Below are 19299 nucleotides of genomic sequence, written 5' to 3' on the forward strand. Positions count from 1 at the left end.
TCTCTGTGACCCTTGTCAAATAACAAACCCTCTCTGGGCCTTAGTTTTCCAATCTGTGAGGGGGCCTTTGGAGTAGAATGATTTCTAAAGGGCTTTCAGTCTCTGGGTGGTTCTAAAAGGGAGTGTTCAGCTGTGACCAGATTTACTGAACTTCTGATTTTTCCCTTGACATCACTCTGTTTAAACAGCCAGTGCTTATCTTGTGCAGGAGCTCAATTTCAGATTCATTGGATTGTTGTAGAAAGAGATCAGTGATCACAACAAAAGTCTGTCTCTCTTGTGTTCAGTCTCCCTTCAGATGCATTATCTCCTTGGATTCACCCCCAAGTCGTAGAACAGACCCGGAATTATCCTGATCTTATAAATGGAGAAACTAAACATCAGAACTGAGTATTGATTCTTCGTATGTCCCACTAATGCCATAGTTTCCGCTCTGACCTCACTGGAATCCCATCCTATGTCTTGTAGTACAGGAAAGTAGAGTCACCTAATGACTCAGTAGATCTGCTTTGCAGACCTCTTAGGTGAGATTCCCAAGTCCGCTAATTACTGGTGATGTGATGTGATGTGAGTAAGTCATATAGCTACATTTTGCCTGTTTCCTCAACTGTAAAACAAAAGTGATACTAATTAAAAATATCTTTCTCATGCCTTTGTTAGGAGTGTTAAGTGAGGTAATATAGGTGAAACACTTTGTCCTGCTATTATTATTGCTTGTTGTTATTGACAAGGATGATGGAGTTCTGTAACGGAAAATCAAGAAGAACAATTTACTTATTTTTACCTCTAAGGATTTGAAGGGATTTTGAAAAGAATCATGTCTTCAGCCTGGAAGACTCCCCGTGGATCAGATGCAATGCCTGAGATCATGGTGAAAATCATTGGAAGTAAATACTTTCGATACCTCGTGGAGAAGCCAAAGATGTAAGCCCATATTTGAAAAATACCTATGTTGCTTGGATGATAATGAAGTTTTATTGTTTTTTTTTCACTCAGAAATTTAAACTTAAAAAAATGCCATCCATGGAAAACGAAGTCATTAAGATGCAACAGTAGAGTTAAAATCGTGTTGATAACTTCCATGCGCACTGTTTTCCTAGTATTTTTCATCTTTATAATTCCCCATACTCCTTAATTACTTGGGCCGATTTTCCAAATAGATGGGAAATAAGAGCATTGAGACATTTATAAATATTAATGGAGCATTACTGCCTTTTCTCATCGGGCTTGTAATCTACCACATGTAGTAATTTTAGGGAGAGTGGGGGAGGTTTATTAGTCAATTTGTTGTGAATTAAAGGAGTAGGATTAATACAGAATCATAAACTGTAAGGTTTTCACTTACTCCTGTTTGTATTTGATACTCTTCTAAGCTTGGGCTTCTCAGATCGTGGCTAAGATCTCTTTCTTCTCTTTCAAACCCATCACAGTCACATTTAAGATATGACACTCATATATTTCTAATATTCACTAGATGTTTCAGCACAGAAGAGTATGACTAGCTCTTTCCTACAGAGTTTCAGTGGCTCAAAAAAGAAGGGAAGATACTAGATCTGTCTTTCTTATAGTAGGCATTCCATAAATAATAGCTAGTCAAAACTTGCTTTTCCTTGCTAAGATTATTTCCTTAGCTCTATCTTCTATTTCAGAAATTCGTAGACTGAACAAATATACAAAGATATGGTATCGCTGAACATAGGTGCAAGAAGAAATTTTTACTAAACCTGGCAATCATCAGAATCGCCGGGAGGGTCCTCAAAAATAAAGATTCAGGAACCAGCTCAAGGTCTGCTGAATCAAAATCTCTGAATGCAGGTCACCAAGACTGCTGTTATGAAGTACAGGCTTTAATAAGACTTTAGAAAGTCACATTAGTTCTACTTCCCCACTATCAGTATTGTAAAGTCTAGAGGGATTCCAAAGTGATTGCTATAATCAGTTAGTAATGTCTGCCACTGCACAGGAACTGAGGTTTGCAGCATGTGATTCATACATTTGGGATCCCTACAGAGCTGAGAGGTGTGAAATTGAATCTTAGGTCTGATTCTTTCTTGCCTTTTGACATTGGGAAAATGAATTAACATCTTTGGCCTTAGATTCTATATATATGAAGTGGGGATAAAACAACACCTATCTAGTAATAGGGTTATTGTGAGGATTAAATGAGAAAAAGTAGGCAAAGCACCTTTCCAGTGTCTATTATAAATAACATGCTTAGTAAATAATTCTGCTATTATTATTGAAGTCTTTCGATAGATATAAAACATGTAACAAAAAAATCAAACATCTTTCTGTTAAATGCTTGATGTCCCTTTTATATTCTCTCTCTCTCTCTCTCTCTCTCTCTCTATATATATATATATATATATATATATATATATATATATTTTTTTTTTTTAGACAGGGTCTCGCTCTGTGGCCTAGGGTGGAGTGCAGTGGCCCGATCTCGGCTCACTGCAAGCTCCGCCTCCCGGGTTCACGCCATTCTCCTGCCTCAGCCTCCAGAGTAGCTGGGACTACAGGCGCCCGCCACCACACCCAGCGAATTTTTTTTTTTGTATTTTAGTAGAGACGGGGTTTCACCGTGTTAGCCAAGATGGTCTCGATCTCCTGATCTCGTGATCCGCCCGTCTCGGCCTCCCAAAGTGCTGGGATTACAGGCGTGAGCCACCGTGCCCGGCCGTCCCTTTTATATTCTATGCCTAGGATGCAGTTTACGTCTGTTTTGTAGATGAGGAAACTAAGACACTGTGATATGGTAAGTGATTATTTTGAGATATATCAAATCCCTGTCACTGTCAAGAAAAGTAAATAGAATTAGTTTGGACACCTGGCTCAGATCTCCTACCTGGAAGACTATATTATTACTAATTCCATTCCTTCCTTAGGTTGTTTGTTTAGCCTTATTCTCTCCCAAACCCCTTGCTTTTTCCAAGGATATGGAACTTAGTATGTTTTTAAACAGAAAGCAAGGAGTAGTATTTAATTTTTAAAATAGTGAAAAGTTAGCTTTATCTCATAGGAAGGTGCCTTTCCCCATTTTGTTTTCTAAACTTCAGGAACCAAAAAATAAAAGAGTACATTAAATCAGCTAAATTAATTGTAAAATAAAATATGCAGTTCTATCTCTCCTATTATACTATAACAGCTGGCATTTTTTAGGTAGTAAGACGGGTATTTTGTTTGTTTGCTGCGTTTCCTATAGACTTCATGTTACTGTTGCCGGGATGACATAGGATTAGTAATGTGCATTGCTAAAATATTCTTGTATGTTTAAAAATGAATAATTCTTAAAGCCTCCTCGTTGCTCAGGTAAGGAAAGTGCTGCCACTATCATGTCATTCATGCTGCAGAATCTGTCTTCCCAAAAGTGTTTATATTCATAAACCAGGGCCCCAGAAGGGTATTTTCTTTGGGTTGAATAATTTGAATCAATTAATAAAAATCCACTTAAGAAGTGTAAGTAAACATCAAAAAAGAAAGGTTTCTCCAAAATGAAAATTTGAATTAAAAGAAAATCATGGATCAACAATGGATAGAAAATCAGAAATCTTCTCGTATAACCACATTTAGCTCAGATTTCCTGCAGGACATGTGTTGATGCTGGGATAGTATGTCAGACCTGAAGGTGGTCTTTTAGATGCAGCCCACTATATTAGCTTGCTAGGGCTGCTGTAATAGTGTACCACAAACTGGGTGACTTAGAACAACAGAAGTTCATGGTCTCAAGTTCTGGAGGCCAGACGTCTGAAGTCAGAGTGTCCATAGAGCTGTGATCCCTACGAAGGTGCCAGGGAAGGACCTATGTGTCCTAGGTGCTCCCTTGCTTCTGGCAGTTCCTTGACTTGTGGCAGCATATCTTCAAGCTTTACATGGCTTTCTCCCTGCATCTGCATCTGTGTCTAAATTGCCCCTTTATGTAAAGACATCAGTCAACTACATTAGGGGCCCACCCTAATCCAGTATGACCTCATCTCAACTCATTATATCTGTAATAATCCTATTTCCAAATAAGGTCATATACTGAGGTATGGGGGGTAGAATATCAACACAGGAATCTTGGCAGGGCCACAGTTCAACCCATAACAACCAGCCTCCCATTTTACAGATGAGGTGAGATAACTAAGGCCTCAGTGGTCTTAAAGCAAGCCCCTGAAGTTCCACGCTGGTTATTAAGAACTAAGACTGGAATGGAGCTCGCCTTCCCTCTTTCCTTAAGTTAACATGCATAATTGTTCACAGATCAAAGAAAAATACTTATATTTAGTATACATATTTTTCACAAAAGAGCAAAAGAGATTAATCTGTAGGCTTCAAGGAGTGAAACAAGTTTCCCCTTATTTGTGCCATCATCATCTTCCTCCTAGGTCACTATAACCGCCTTCCAACCTAGTTCTCTGTCTCTAATCTTCACACTCTGTAACTGACTCCTCTGCATCTTTGCTCCTGAATGTGTAGTCCGTGGATTTCCAGCACCAGTCTCAGCTGGGAACTTGTTAGAAACAGAACCTCAGCTCCCTTCCTGATATATTGAGTCAGAATCTTACTTTAAACCTGAATTTTCAGGTGACTCCTCCACACATTCCAGTTTGAGAAGCCCCATTCTTAAGTATGGCCAGCGTGATCTTTCTAAAATAAAATCTAATGACATGTTGCCACCACCAGACACACATTTGCCTGCCCCACCTGGGGGCTCCTATAACGCCCGTAAGGAATAGTACATGCTTACAACTTCCTATGCATTTCTGTCTCTCTATTTTACTGTAAATTGTATGTGCACAACTATATCCCCAGCACAGAGGATAAAATCTTGTACATGGTAAAGCCTATTAAATAAATTAGAGTAACATGGCTACCAAGAAAAATAAAGATCTAGAAAGATAATACTTAGTAGCTTTAAATAAATACAAATCTAAAGGCCCATGCTGTTAAAATAACATCCAGATGTTACTATGGAACCCTGATGAGTAACATGCCATGTGACAGGAGACAAATATTCTCATTTTCAAAAAGGTGATAGAAGCTAGTAATAGTACCACAGAGTCAGAGGTTGGTGGACAATCCCTGCCAAAACTGTAGGCCAAAAAATTAAATATATTAGTTGTGAAAATAAAACATGAAAGTGATGATCACCAAGAGGAGGTATGCATTAACTAAAAATAGATTATGCTAAACTGGTTCCATTCTCATCATTGACAAGATTATTGCAGTCCAAATGAAGAGAATGATAAAGACAGTATGTGTTGATTTTGGTGAGTCATTGGGCACATCTTTCTCACAAAGGCCTGAAACAAGGCAGTGAACTCCATACTGGACAGTGTTGAGATAGGTGATACACTACCAAGTGGTGATGGAACAATTGATATAAACACAACTTTCTGGAGGTGGGGAGGATTTGTGTGTGTGACCCTGCTCTTATTCAACAGTTTTTAATACACAATCAAAGGAAGATAGACAAATTGTTTTAGTAAACCCATAGGTAGCAGAAAGCTAAGAAGCTTTGGCAGGGAAATAAGCTACAACCAACAAGACTAAATGAACAGAAATATAGGCAAAGGCTACCTTTGGAGAAGTGTACATGGAAATGGTTATATGGAATAAATGTTCCGGTATTGCCTGTGTTTGAGCTTAGCATGAGTCAAGGGTATTCAGATAGAGAGATGTGGAGGCTCACTCCACGCAAAACTCAGTGGAGTACTGCACACTTCATTCTGGATGCCACATTTTAGGAGGGACCCTGACGCACTAAATGTTGGGGCAGCAGAGGGCATTATGAAAGATCCATTGAACAGAACAGAGGTCTCAGAAATAACACCACACATCTACAACCATCTGATCTTCAACAAACCTGACAAAAACAAGTAATGAGGAAAAGATTTCCCACTTAATAGATGGTGCTGGGAAAACTGGCTAGCCATGTGCCGGAAACGGAAATTGGACTCCTTCCTTACACCTTATACAGAAATTAATTCAAGATGGATTAAAGACTTAAACGTAAAACATAAAATCATAAAAACCCTGGAAGAAAACCTAGGCAATACCATTCAGGACGTAGGCGTGGGCAAAGACTTCATGACTAAAACACCAAAAATAATTACAATGAAAGCCAAAATTGACAAATGGGATCCAATTAAATTAAAGAGCTTCTGCACAGCTAAATAAGCCATCATCAGTGTGAACAGGCAATCTACAGAATGGAGAAAAATTTTGCAATCTATTCATCTGACAAAGGGCTAATATCCAGAATCTACAAGGGACTTAAACGAATTTACAAGAAAAAAACAATCCCTGGGCAAAGGACATGATCAGACACTTCTCAAAAGAAGACATTTATGCAGCCAACAAACATATGAAAGAAAGCTCATCATCTCTGGTAATTAGAGGAAAACCACAATGAGATACTATCTCACACCAGTTAGAATGACAATCATTGAAAAGTCAGGAAACAACAGATGCTGGTGAGGATGTGGAGAAATAGGAATGCTTTTATACTGTTGGCGGGAGTGTAAATTAGTTCAACCATTGTGGAAGACAGTGTGGTGATTCCTCAAGGATTTAGAACCAGAAACACCATTTGACCCAGCAATCCCATTACTGGGTATCTACCCAAAGGATTATAAATCATTCTACTATAAAGACACATGCATATGTATGTTTATTGCAGCACTGTTCACAATAGCAAAGACTTGGAACTAACTCAAATGCCCATCGATGATAGATTGGATAAAGAAAATGTGACACAAAAGCACCATGAAATATTGTGCAGCCATACAAAGGACGAGTTCATGTCCTTTGCAGGGACACGGATGAAGCTGGAAACCATCATTCTCAGCAAACGAACACAGGAACAGGAAACTAGACACCACATGTTCTCACTCATAAGTGGGAGTTGAACAATGAAAACACATGGACACAGGGAGGGGGACATCACACACTGGGGCCTGTCAGTGGTGGCGGGGGGAAGGGGAGAGTTAGCATTAGTAGAAATACCTAATGTAGGTGATGGGTTGATGGGTGCAGCAAACCACCATGGCACGTGTATACCTATGTAACAAACCTGCACATTCTGCACATGCATCCCAGAACTTAAAGTATAATTAAAAAAAGAACATTTGTGATTCATGGGAGGATGTCAAAATAGCAACATTAACAAGAGTTTGGAATAAGTTGATTCCAACCCTCATGAATGACTTTAAGGGTTCCGAGACTTCAGTGGAGGAATCACTGCAGGTGGGGTGAAAATAATAAGAGAACTAGAATTAGAAGTGAAGCCTAAAGATGTAACTGAATTTCTGCAATCTCATGATAAAACTTGAGTAGATGAGGAGTTGCTCCTTATAGATGAGCAAAGAAAGTGGTTTTTTGAGATAGAATCAACTCTCCAGGTGAAGATGCTGTCAGCATTGTTGAATTGACAACAAAGGATTTAGAATATCATATAAACTTAGTTGATAAAGCAGTGGCAGGAATTGAGAGGATTGATTCCAATTTTGAAAGAAGGTTCCCTGTGGGTAAAATGCTATCAAACAGCATTATATGCTACAGAGAAATCTTTTGTAAAATGATGAATCAATGGATGCAGAAAACTTTATTGTTGTCTTAAGAAATTGCACAACTACCGCAACCTACAGCAACTACCATCCTCATTAGTCAGCAGGCATCATCGAGGCAAGCCCCTCCACTAGCAAAAAGATGAGGACTTGCTAAAGGCTCACAGATGATTATTAGCATATTTTAGCAATAAAGTATTTTTAATTAAGGTATGTGCATTGTTTTTTAGACAATGCTATTGCAAACATAATAGACTACAGTATAGTGTAAACATGACTTTTATGTGCACCGGGAAACCAAAAAAATATGTGAATCACTTTATTGTGATATTTGCTTTATTGCAGCACTCTGGAACCAAACCACAAATCTCTGAGGTATGCCTATAATTTGCATCGATATTTACACCAAAGATATGCAAAGTTCTGGTATTTTCCCACGTGACTCTCCTAAAGCTCATATTCTGTCATTTTTGAATCGCCCCAAACCCTTTATAATAACAAATTCTTTGTGACTTGTCTTAAACTTCTTTAAGTGTTAACATTAACAGTTTTAGAAATTAATGTATGTAAGGAATTCCATCAACTTCCTTTTCACAAATATTAACTGAGCACCTACTGAGTGCCAAGCCATGGAGACACAGAAGTGTACCTAAAGTTCTAGTGATGGGAAACACAAAATAGACAGATAAACAATGATTGTTCATGTAGGCACAGTGCAATAAGGAAAAATAAAGGAACATGAGGGTCTATCAGCTCTTAAGGGTCCTAGAAGCTGTCTCTGAGCAAGAGACATTTGAACTGAGACTGTGCGGAGATAAACAGCTAGAATTATGCAATGAGAATTATCCCAGGTTAACTATCAGTGAGCTAAGACTAGCCCAGCCTTCGTCCGCATGGGTATGGCTCTACCAGATTTAAACTCTCCATAAAGTTGGTAGTATCTTCTTCCCTCCCCTGCTCAAGAAAAAGGGTCTGCAACTATTCACAGGTCTCAAGTTTGCCCATTATTGGGCATCTGGCATTCTCATTTACTGTTACAAACCGATGGCACCTAAGTTGACCGCCTGGAGCCCAAGCAATTTTTTTTTCTTTTTGTATAAGGTTGCCTCATGCTTGCCTCATTGTATTAGTCAGGGTTCTCTAGGGGGCAGAACAAATAGGATATATATCTATATCTATATCTATATCTATATCTATATCTATATCTATCATATATATATATAGATATCCTATTAGTTATATATATTATATATATATATATATCCTATTATATATAAAGGGGAGTTTATTAACTCACATGATCACAAGGTCCCACAATAGGCCATCTGCAAGCTGAAGAGCAAGGAGAGCCAGTCTGAGTCTCAAAACTGAAGAACTTGGACTTTGATGTTGGACGGCAGGAAGCATCCAGCATGGGAGAAAGATGTAGGCTGGGAGGCCAGGCCTGTCTAGAGTTTCTTCTGCCTGCTTTATATTCTAGCTGCGCTGGCAGCTGATTAGATGGTGTCCACCCAGATCAAGGGTGGGTCTGCCTCTCCCAGCCCACTGACTCAAATGTTAATCTCCTTTGTCCAAACACCCTCACAGACACACCCAGGATCAATAATTTGCATCCTTCAGTCCAATCAAGTTGACACTCAGTATTGGCCATCACACTCATAAAAACTAGAATACCATCCCTCAGCAGGAGCACAGTGCTCAGGATCAGGGAACCCATATACCTGCTGCTTTCCTGCCACTGAAGTCCAGCCTGCACCAAGTGATACACAGGTATTCACCTACATCCTAGTGACTCCACAGACTTACAGAGAAAGTAAATCATGCAAATATCTGAAGAAAGAGCATTCTAAGGAGAGAGAATAGTCAGAATAAAGCCTGTTGGTATGTTTAAGAAAGAGTAGGAAAGCCATTGTTTGTGGAGCACAGTGGGGAATGGGGAGAGGAGCAGGAAATAAGGGCAGAAAAGCCAGTAGGGCCATAGTAGGAACTTTGGATTTTGTTCCATGTAGAAAGGGAAACCACTGGAAAATTGAGAGCAATGCTGCTCACATTGTATTACTATTTTCTAAAGGCTGCTTCTGTCTGTTAAGTGGTGAGTAACTTGGGAGTGACACTAATAAAAAGAGAGAAAACATTTAAAGAGTTATGATAATCCAGGCAGGAGATGGAAGCATTGACCAATTACAGTCCATATATAAAGTATGGATAAATTTTGTGATCGAAAAATTCAAGGATCCCATTTATTATTTTTTAGAAACAACTGATCAATAAGCCTTATCTTTGTTTATTACTTTTCTCACTAGACAATCTACACAATAGCTAAATATCTATGAACTCAATCTCTCATTAAAACTGAACAATAACATCACAGAAGATACTTATCTCCATTTTTACAAGTTCAAAATGATAAAGCAGTAGGCTAAAATCATACTTCTATTAAGCCCTTTCCACTGCATTAAACTGCTTCTTATTAATATCCTGGAATAATTTTTGTTTGTTTTCATTTGTTTGTGTGTTTATTTTAGGCACTGTGAGAAGTATAAAGAAGCATAACATACTGTTGTTCTAGTCATAAGTCTGTAAATAAGAGTACGGGGTATTATGTGAGCAAACATTCAATAAATGTTTTAGAAAACTTCTAAGTGCCCATTGATCCCAAATATTGAGACTATGAGGTAACAGTTATTTTTGCCATTTGAATTCTATATATTTTAAAAAATATAATAGAAAGTCAAAGTCAAAAACAAAATACTGTTTACAACACATGTGACAGAAAAATAAGTAATTCCTAACTGCATAAAGAGCTTTTCCAAATCGATGGGAAAAAATGAACAGCCTCATTTCAATAATTGGCAATAGACCTAGACAGGAAATAGAAGAAATCAAAAGGAACAACAGATATGTGGGTGTATATTCAACCTGCATGATAATAAAAGAAACGTAAAGAGTAATGAGATATTATTTTTTACAAATCAAATTAGGAATGTTTTATAATGGAGATACCCAGTGCTGGCAGGTGTTTAGAGAAAATACTCATATGATACTGTGTTTTTTAAAGTATACTTATTTAAAGCCTTAGAAGTATATGTCCTTTGGCATAGATCTGTGTCTATGAATCAGTTCTATGAAAATGATTATCGATGGGTGTAATGATTTGTTTTCAAAGATTTACACAAAAATGTGTGTTGTGTCTGGGTCCCAATAGGAAACAGATCATACACTCAAACCAGGATGGCTTTAGTTTAAAAGGAATAATTACAAAAATATAAGCTGAGATTAAGAGAACTGCAAGCTATGGTGCAGGAATCATGGGCTAGCAGCCACAAGGTTGGTAGGAGCACTAGGTCTGAAGAGAGGAGAGGAGTGGAATGTTACCGAAACCATAAAAAGGAAGCATTCTGCAGCTCGGGCCATCTTGAGAAAAGTAGTGACTTTTGGCCAAGAGACACAGGTAGCCTGAGTCAACATTTCAGGGAGGGAACCTCTTCCTGCCAGGGCTACCCATTGGCCCAAACCACCCAGAATCATAAGACATAGGCACTGCTTTTCTTAGAGACAGGATCTCTGTCCATCACTCTGGAATACAATGGAGGGATCATAGCTCATTGCTGGAACTTCTGGGCTCAAGCAATTCTCCTATCTCAGCTTCCCAAGTAGCTAGAACTACAGGTGTGCACCACAACGCCCGGTTAATTTTTTTTTTTTATTTTTTATTTTGGTAGATAGGGTCTGGCCATGTTGTCCAGGCTGGTCTGGAGCTCCTGGCTTCAAGTGATCTTCTTACCTAGGCCTCCCAAAGTATAAGATTGTAAGTGTGAGCCACTATGCCTGGCCTCATGGGCACTGTTGATAGAGTAAGTCCACAGAGATCAATTTTCTGGGGTTGAGAAGGATGGTGAGGATATAGGTGCCGAAGAAACATCTCCAGCAGAGCAGCAACATTCAAATTAATAAAAATTTGGAAACCAAATTAATGTTCAACAATATAGGACAAGTTAAATAAACTCTTGTATATCTACATAATGAAATACCATTAGACATTTCAGACGTTGGTGTAGAGATAGAAGTATTGGCCTGTAAAGATATCTGCGTTATTGGGTGGTCGGTGGGTGCGATGGAGGCGACCTTGGAGCAGCACTTGGAAGACACAATGAAGAATCCCTCCATTGTTGGAGTCCTGTGCACAGATTCACAAGGACTTAATCTGGGTTGCCGTGGGACCCTGTCAGATGAGCATGCTGGAGTGATATCTGTTCTAGCCCAGCAAGCAGCTAAGCTAACCTCTGACCCCACTGATATTCCTGTGGTGTGTCTAGAATCAGATAATGGGAACATTATGATCCAGAAACATGATGGCATCACAGTGGCAGTGCACAAAATGGCCTCTTGACACCTCATATCTGTTCTTCAGCAGCCTGTTACAGGAACTCGATCCTACCTATGTTAATTACCTTTAGAACTACTAAAGTTCCAGTAGTTAGGCCATTCATTTAATGCGCATTGGGCACTTTTCTATTTATTTAAGAGTCAATTGCTTTCTAATGCTCTATGGACCGACTATCAAGATATTAGTAAGAAAGGATCATGTTTTGAAGCAGCAGGTCCAGGTCACTTTGTATATAGAATTTTGCTATATTCAATAAATCTGTTTGGAGGAAAAAAAAAAGATATCTGCGTTATTTTGTCAATTGAAAAAAATGTTTAAGAGATTAGAAAGGTTGATTACAATCAATCTTTGTTTTAAAAACAAAATAAAACTTCTCGTGTGTGTATATGGAAGCTTTTTGTATAGAGATAAAATATTTGGCCACCTTTAGTTTTGCCAGCTAAGATTTTGAGATAACAAATTTATATTGATAGAGTATTTTTAAAAATCCATCATCTTTTTATATATTCCTGATTTAGTTCAACCTGATTAAACAAAATAACATAGCAATAATGATTGCTCCTCATTCCCATAGACCATGTGGATGAATCCAGACGTGATGCAGAGAGAACTGTTTATGCTACATCCTCTCAGAGTATGGATAGAAGACCTGGCTCAGAAATTGTGCCCTACAGCACAGAGATCATTGGTGAAGAGGCCAGGCAGTTGCACAGTCATTTTGCTTAGACTTGCAAAAGCAATACAGGAGAGAATGCAAGTGCAAAAGACATTAAATTTCAAGTCATTAAAGATTGGTTCCAAGATTTACATTTTAGCCAATAAACATTGGCTCCAGACTGGCAAAGCTGCACTCTCTGTAAAGCTCTTGGGTGTAATCCACCTGAGGACATCATGATGCAACAATGTTTGGGTTGTTTGTTTTTTTTCTGTAAAATTAAGGAATGTGATTGAGAAGAATCCTGCTTTATCAGAACAGATTTTTAATACTACTTAATATTTGTTTTTTAAAGGCAGAGTGATTTCTCAAATTTGTATTTACTGTGATTGATAAATAACAAGGTGGTCAGATAGATTGCATTAATTATATCTGTTTTATCTATTTAAATAGATTTTCTTCAGTTCCTATCTACTACAAAACCTTGACTTTTGAACTTCAGTTTTGTCTGTCAATAAAGGAAGTTTTGGGAGTCCAGAGAAAGAAGCATCCCTTTGTACCTGAGTGATGAGGAGTGTGTGTGTAAAGGAGCTAGCACTTTCATTTATGATTAACATAGGATTACTATTTGTCAAGGGCTGGGGAAGGCACACGAGGCTTGGTGCTCAATATTTTATACATTTTATCTTGATAAGGATTATTTTTTCTCATCTTGTAGCTGAGAACCTGAAAATCAGATATTCCCAAAGTCACACAACATGAAAGAATTTATGTGTGGTGACTGACACATAAGCATTCAGATAGAACATATTAGCTAAAATAATTACATTGATAAAGAAATGATTCAAGTACGAGTTCAGGAGTTGAATGAAAGTATTTTTATGATCTTTTCGAAGACTAAATTTCTATGATAATAGTACATGGTATGGCTCCATGACATAAAAAAAGGAAATAAACAAAAAACCTTCATACTTCGACACAATAACATTAGCTACATTAGCACAGGCTTCGCATTTCAGCTTCCCTGTGGAGTTTGGTGAGCTTTTTCAGCTGTACTCCCCTCCCATTTCCGATTTTATTTTTTATTGTCTTTTTAAAAAGAGAAAAGTCTGGTTGTCTTGATTATCTCTTATTACTTACAAATAAGAACACACTTTCATTTGCTGAAATTAGATCCCCATTCACTGTGTTGGCACACTCTAGGCTGTCTTCTCCAGAGGGTTTAGGGCCTGTTAGATGGCGCACAGTTGGAAATTGGTGGCACTGAGTCGCTGCCAAGGCTGGCAGACCTTTAAGATGGCATCTGGTGACCTTTTGCTGAGCCCCCTGGGTCCTTCATTTGAGATTTTATGTTCTCGGCAGGGGTGTAATCCAAATCAAATGTGAGATCTGGTGAGCTGGAGTTACATGGGAGGTGGGGCCGGCGGGGGATCCCTACCTTGCTTTGGGCAGAGGATGCTACTAGACGCCTTTGCAATGTTTCTTTCTAACCCTGAGACTCTGTGCTCTAATGGAGGGTGACTCTAATGGGCTGGTTTGCAAAAAAGAGCCCGGTGAGAGAGGGAACGATTGGACAGTTTTCTCCTCATTTATTTATCATCCAGCAACACAGTAATCCTCTCTAATTGCTCTCATTCCTGGATGACACTAAACTCTTCACGGCACCCCAAGAGCAGCAGCTGAGGTCAGAAGTACATATGCGGAAGCTAGCTGTGTCTTGCTTCCAAGATAGTATTGATGGTGTTTTTTGTTTTTTGTTTTTTTGTTTTTTTTCCTTCTTTTGAAATGGCAAATGTCTATTTTCAGTAATATAGGTAGATAGTACACAAGCCTAGGAGAGAGAACTGTGAGTTTGTGAACAACATAACAACCAATGCGTGTTGACAAATTGTTTGTGTTAACCACAGACACATGCCGTTTCTCAGCTAGAGAGTCATTTTCTTGATAATTTTCAAAGTGCTATGTTTTTTTTAAAAAAAAATATAGCTTTTACTTGAAACAGATTTAACAGGTTATTTTTGGTTTTACATCTACAGGAACTGTTTTAAAAGACAGGCAGATACATTTTACATTTCTCAAGCAATTCTGTCCTGACACTGCCCACAAAAGGATCTCGAAGATGATTAAAGCGAAGATAATCCATTGTCCCTGTCTTTATCCAAAAGAGTTAACTCCCTGCCCAATGACCATTTTTGCCTTCAAATCCTGTGTTTCCTACTTTGGTTAGCTGCTCCTGTACTTTCAGCTCCTCACATAATCACAAACTTCCATGGACCTTCCTCTGACTCTACTGCCAATAGGATCTGAGTCTGTGCAATGAAGTAGACAGGTTTAAATCCTGGCTCCACTACTGAAAAGCCATGTAAATAGAATTAGGCCAATCATATCAACTTTCCTGGCCTTAATTTCTTCATCCTAAAATAAGAATAATAGGAACACCTGACTATAGGGTTGATTTAAGAAATATATAATCTAATGTATATAAATAAGTATAGTGTGGCTGTCACATTAAATGTTCAGCAATAATATTATTTTTGTAACTATTGCAAACTATAGTTCTTTGTTTCTTATGAACTTCAAATAGTACTGAATCTTCATAATGTTCATTTGACATTCATTTATATGCTAAGTGGATATGTTTCATATTACTTATGTAAATTTTATACCAATTTGATATTTTATAGAAATACAACATACCTATATTTACATAAAAGTATACATCATCAGTCTACCACTCACTGAATTTTCACAAACATGATATACTCATGCAACAAACACCCAGATCAAGAAACAAAATAGTACCAGAATCACAGAAACCCCATTATGCTTTCTTCTGGGCTATACATCTCCCCTCAAAGGTAATCACTATTCTGATTTCTAGAATCTAGTTTTACCAGTTGTTAGCTTTATTATTTGTGTTATTTTTGGACAACCAAATGAAATTTAAACTTCTTGAAGGCAGGGAACATATATGTCTTCTCTCATTACAAAAAACATTTGTCAAATATACACTCTCCTTCTCATACTCCTGTCTTGCACTATTATCATTTGAATGTGTTTGTCTGGCAAAGCCCCAGTTCTGTGTAAGCCTCACTGTCTGCCTTCTCTGCATGTCCGCGAGGACTACTGGGTGAAATGCCACTCATCCTCTCAAATTGATTTCACAAAAATCAATGGTCTTTAACCTTAACTGACCACTCAGTTGGCCCAGCCAACCTGTCTTATTTTTCTGATTATCCCTCTTCTACTCTTCATAGCAGCTGCCCCAAACCATCTGCCCTTAATTCAGACTTTCCACCCCATCACTTCCCCCATGAGACCCAAGGTAACCATACCTTGTTATCAGAGAGAAAATTCAAGCTGCCAGCAATTTGATCAACCTGTTGTCATCAAATGTACTAATTTGCCTATATCCTTACCTATTTTTCTACAATCTTACCCTGAGGCTGCCTCTGTTCTCTCAATGACTTCCATTTCCCTTTGTCAAGGTTCATCTTACATCATCAATGATGCCCTCTCCTTTCTGCAGTTCAACTGGCTATTCACCATTGGTGTTTCAATAGGTTAAACTCCCTAACATCTTTGAATATGATAATAACAGTCTTATCTGAAACCCTGTATTCCACATCAATCATCACCCCATCTTTCTCCCTTCTTGCAGCCAAACTTCTTCAGAGAGGTCTTTATACTTCCTGTCTACATTGCTTGTCCCCCCTCTTTCTTCAATCCACTTCAGTCTAGCATCCATCTACATTACCTCATTGAAACTCCCCATACCAAGATTCCTGACTACACCCTTATGGCTAACCCAATGGACCCTTTTCAGAAATTTCCTTTCTCAGCAGCATTTAATACTGTTGTCCTGTCTCCAGAAACATCCTCTTGCTTTTCTACCAAGTCTTCCTTCTAGTCTCCTGATTTCTCTTCTACTTTACTGGGAATTTTTTAAAGCTCTTTTTAAGGCTCATCTTTCCTCTTTAAATGTAGGTATCCATCAGAGTTCTTTCCTAGGCCTTCTTTTCTTCTTGTGCTACCACCACTAAGAGGATGACTATAAAAATACACACATACATTCAAATTATTGCCCATGGTTTGGTCTTATTCAAATCAACAAGTATTGGAGTTCAACAAGTATTATTTAAATCAATGAATATTGTATTTACATAACATGATATGCTTGTAAATGGATCTTTTCCACTGTATCTATAAATAACAGCTAGAATTTATAGAATGCCATGTAGATACAAGGCATAGCTACTTTGAAACTTATTTTTTCTGATTATAAAATAATATTTTCTTATGTAGAAAATTTAGAACAATAATACTATAAAGTATAATATGACATGATATAGTGTAATAGAGGGTAACATAATACCCTGAGTTCTACCACCCAGAGATACTGTTAACTTTCGGCACATTGTTTTCTAGATTGATTAGGCACACACATTATTTACATGCATTTTATACAGTTGAGACAATCATATATTCACTTACTTTTATAAGTGGACATTTACTTGTATCATTAAATTATTCATAATTATTTTAATGACTTCATATACTCTATCATGAGCAAAGAATGAAATAGTAGATGCATCCACCTATTACTCAATATTTAGAGTTTTCTTTTTTTTTTTTTGCATTTTTCTCCTTAATACACACGCTTTAAAATTGTTCTACAATGTCTTAATACACATGCGTTAAAATTGTTCAGTTTCTTGACTCTTAATATATTTTTTCAGGTCACCCACTGTAAGAATTATATCTGTCTTCTATGTTGAAAATGGCACCTTGTTACTGTTTTGATTCGTAAGACTTTGAGTTATTTTTTTATTTTTTATTTTTTTAGAGACGTGTCACCCAGGCTGGAGTGCAGTGGCATGATCTCGGCTCACTGCAACCTCTGCCTCCTGGGTTCAACTGATTCTTCTGCCTCAGCCTGCCAAGTAGCTGGGACTACAGGTGCGCACCACCACGCCCAGCTAATTTTTGTATTTTTAGTAGAGACAGGGTTTCACCATATTGGCCAGGTTGGTCTCGAACTCCTGACCTCATGATCCACCTCCCTTGGCCTCCCAAAATGCTGGGATTACAGGCGTGGGGACTTTTTAGTTATTAAACAAGGTTGAACCTTTAATTTTGGTTGTTATTTGAATCTCCTTGAATCATCCTACAGATTTTTTTTCTTTCTTTTCTCTGTTTAATATTAAACTTAAATGAAAGGCTCCCAGGAGAAAAGGAAGTCTCAAGGGGAGAGGCATAGAGCAGAACTGGAGCTGACAAACTGTTTTGACTTTCTTATCTAAGGCTGAAAATACCTGTTACATTTACAAGTAAGAAATGTGATAACCTTTAGGGTTCATTTTTCATACTGGTCATTGCTTACAGTAAGGGTTTGGGAGCAGATGGATAGATTATGAGTATGAGGAAGAGGGTAAGGAAACAGATAAAGCCTGCAAAGGTAATATTAATAACATGTTCTCTCTATGGTCAGTTATGCATAGACAAATAACCAATGTTTATGCTTCCACATTCCACTGTGCTGAGTTACCACCGTTTACAACACCAAACACACCTTCTGTTCTTATGCCAGCCTTGCGTATGAGGAGTCTGCCTGTGAGTAACAAAGTATAAATTTCTTTCTTCACAGCAAGGAGAATGAGAATTTGAAAACAGAAACCCAAACAACGCGCCAGAAACCAATGACTGATAATGCAAGGCAGATGAGCAGAGACCCCCCAGCTCCCATTAACTTCACTGATCAGCAAACCAATTATAATCCAGATGATGTGAAAGAGAACAAGCACCCAGAGAACAACCAGAAATCAGAAAACAACCAGAAACTACTAACAGGGGCACACAGTAGCAGATTCCTGGATGGCAAAGTGAGTAACAAAAAATACCGAAGTTTATCTTGATAATTTATTAAGAAAATACAGATAAAAACATAGGTTCACACAAAAACACACTGTGCAAATGTTCATTAATATATTTTGCACGAGATAGAAATAGGAATCAATTTTTTTCAATCTGAAAATGAATTTCAAGGTCATTTTGTATATTGTATCTTTGCCGACCACCAACAGAGTTGGTCATGATCACCAATGAAGTTGGTCATGACAACCAATGGAGTTGGTCAACCTATTCGGCCTGTGGTTAGCTCAGCGATACTCAGTATTGTTACTATACATGCAAAGTTGGGGCATGTTGGAGGGTAAGAGTCTGTCTGCTTTTACATTACAAAAAGAGATAATTTATTTTAAAATTCCAATGCAACCATGTCTAATTACAAAAAAAATTATAGGCCCCAAACTCTGTTGATAGAAATATATATCACTGCACTCTGTTAACAATCAACCAAACAATTCATAACAAACTAACTTGATGGTGATGAATCTATATGATTAGTAATTTGTAATTAAAAAGCAAGTAAAGCAGCAATTGAAAACTGGATCTAAATCAAGACAAAACTAATGATTCATTGATAACAAAGTACCATTTCCAAAATTGCTGAAATTGCAATTAAACAGATACATAGAGTAGGAGTTTTGCAATGCTGCCAAGCATTAAGTGACAGCCAGATATTTTAGTAAAATACTGAATTAGAGTTTGCAGTACACTCTAACATAACTATTTTTAGTTTGTAATTTTAATAGCCCTTTCTAAATCACTGAGCTACCAGCTAGTCTTTAGTCATATGAGAAAATGAA

At 37.8% G+C, this 19299-nt stretch overlaps 2 protein-coding genes across 3 annotated transcripts in view; both read left to right on the forward strand.

The window, feature by feature from the left end:
• C1H1orf87 (chromosome 1 C1orf87 homolog) overlaps window positions 1–19299 on the forward strand; it is an 83267-nt gene that overhangs the window by 326 nt on the left and 63642 nt on the right. For both annotated transcript variants that reach the window (XM_028833091.2, XM_015140894.3), the window contains exons 2-3: window positions 792–924; window positions 18240–18474. In XM_028833091.2, the coding sequence (XP_028688924.2) occupies window positions 818–924; window positions 18240–18474 (342 nt within the window). In that variant the 5' untranslated portion in view covers window positions 792–817. The remainder of the gene's footprint in view (window positions 1–791; window positions 925–18239; window positions 18475–19299) is intronic.
• Window positions 11640–12216, forward strand: LOC106998903 (ragulator complex protein LAMTOR5). The gene has a single exon (XM_028833099.2). It carries the CDS (start codon window positions 11665–11667, stop codon window positions 11938–11940), a length of 276 nt encoding a protein of 91 aa, XP_028688932.2. The 5' UTR covers window positions 11640–11664; the 3' UTR covers window positions 11941–12216.

The sequence above is a fragment of the Macaca mulatta genome, chromosome 1, assembly GCF_049350105.2.
Source record: "Macaca mulatta isolate MMU2019108-1 chromosome 1, T2T-MMU8v2.0, whole genome shotgun sequence".
Lineage (NCBI taxonomy): Eukaryota > Metazoa > Chordata > Mammalia > Primates > Cercopithecidae > Macaca > Macaca mulatta.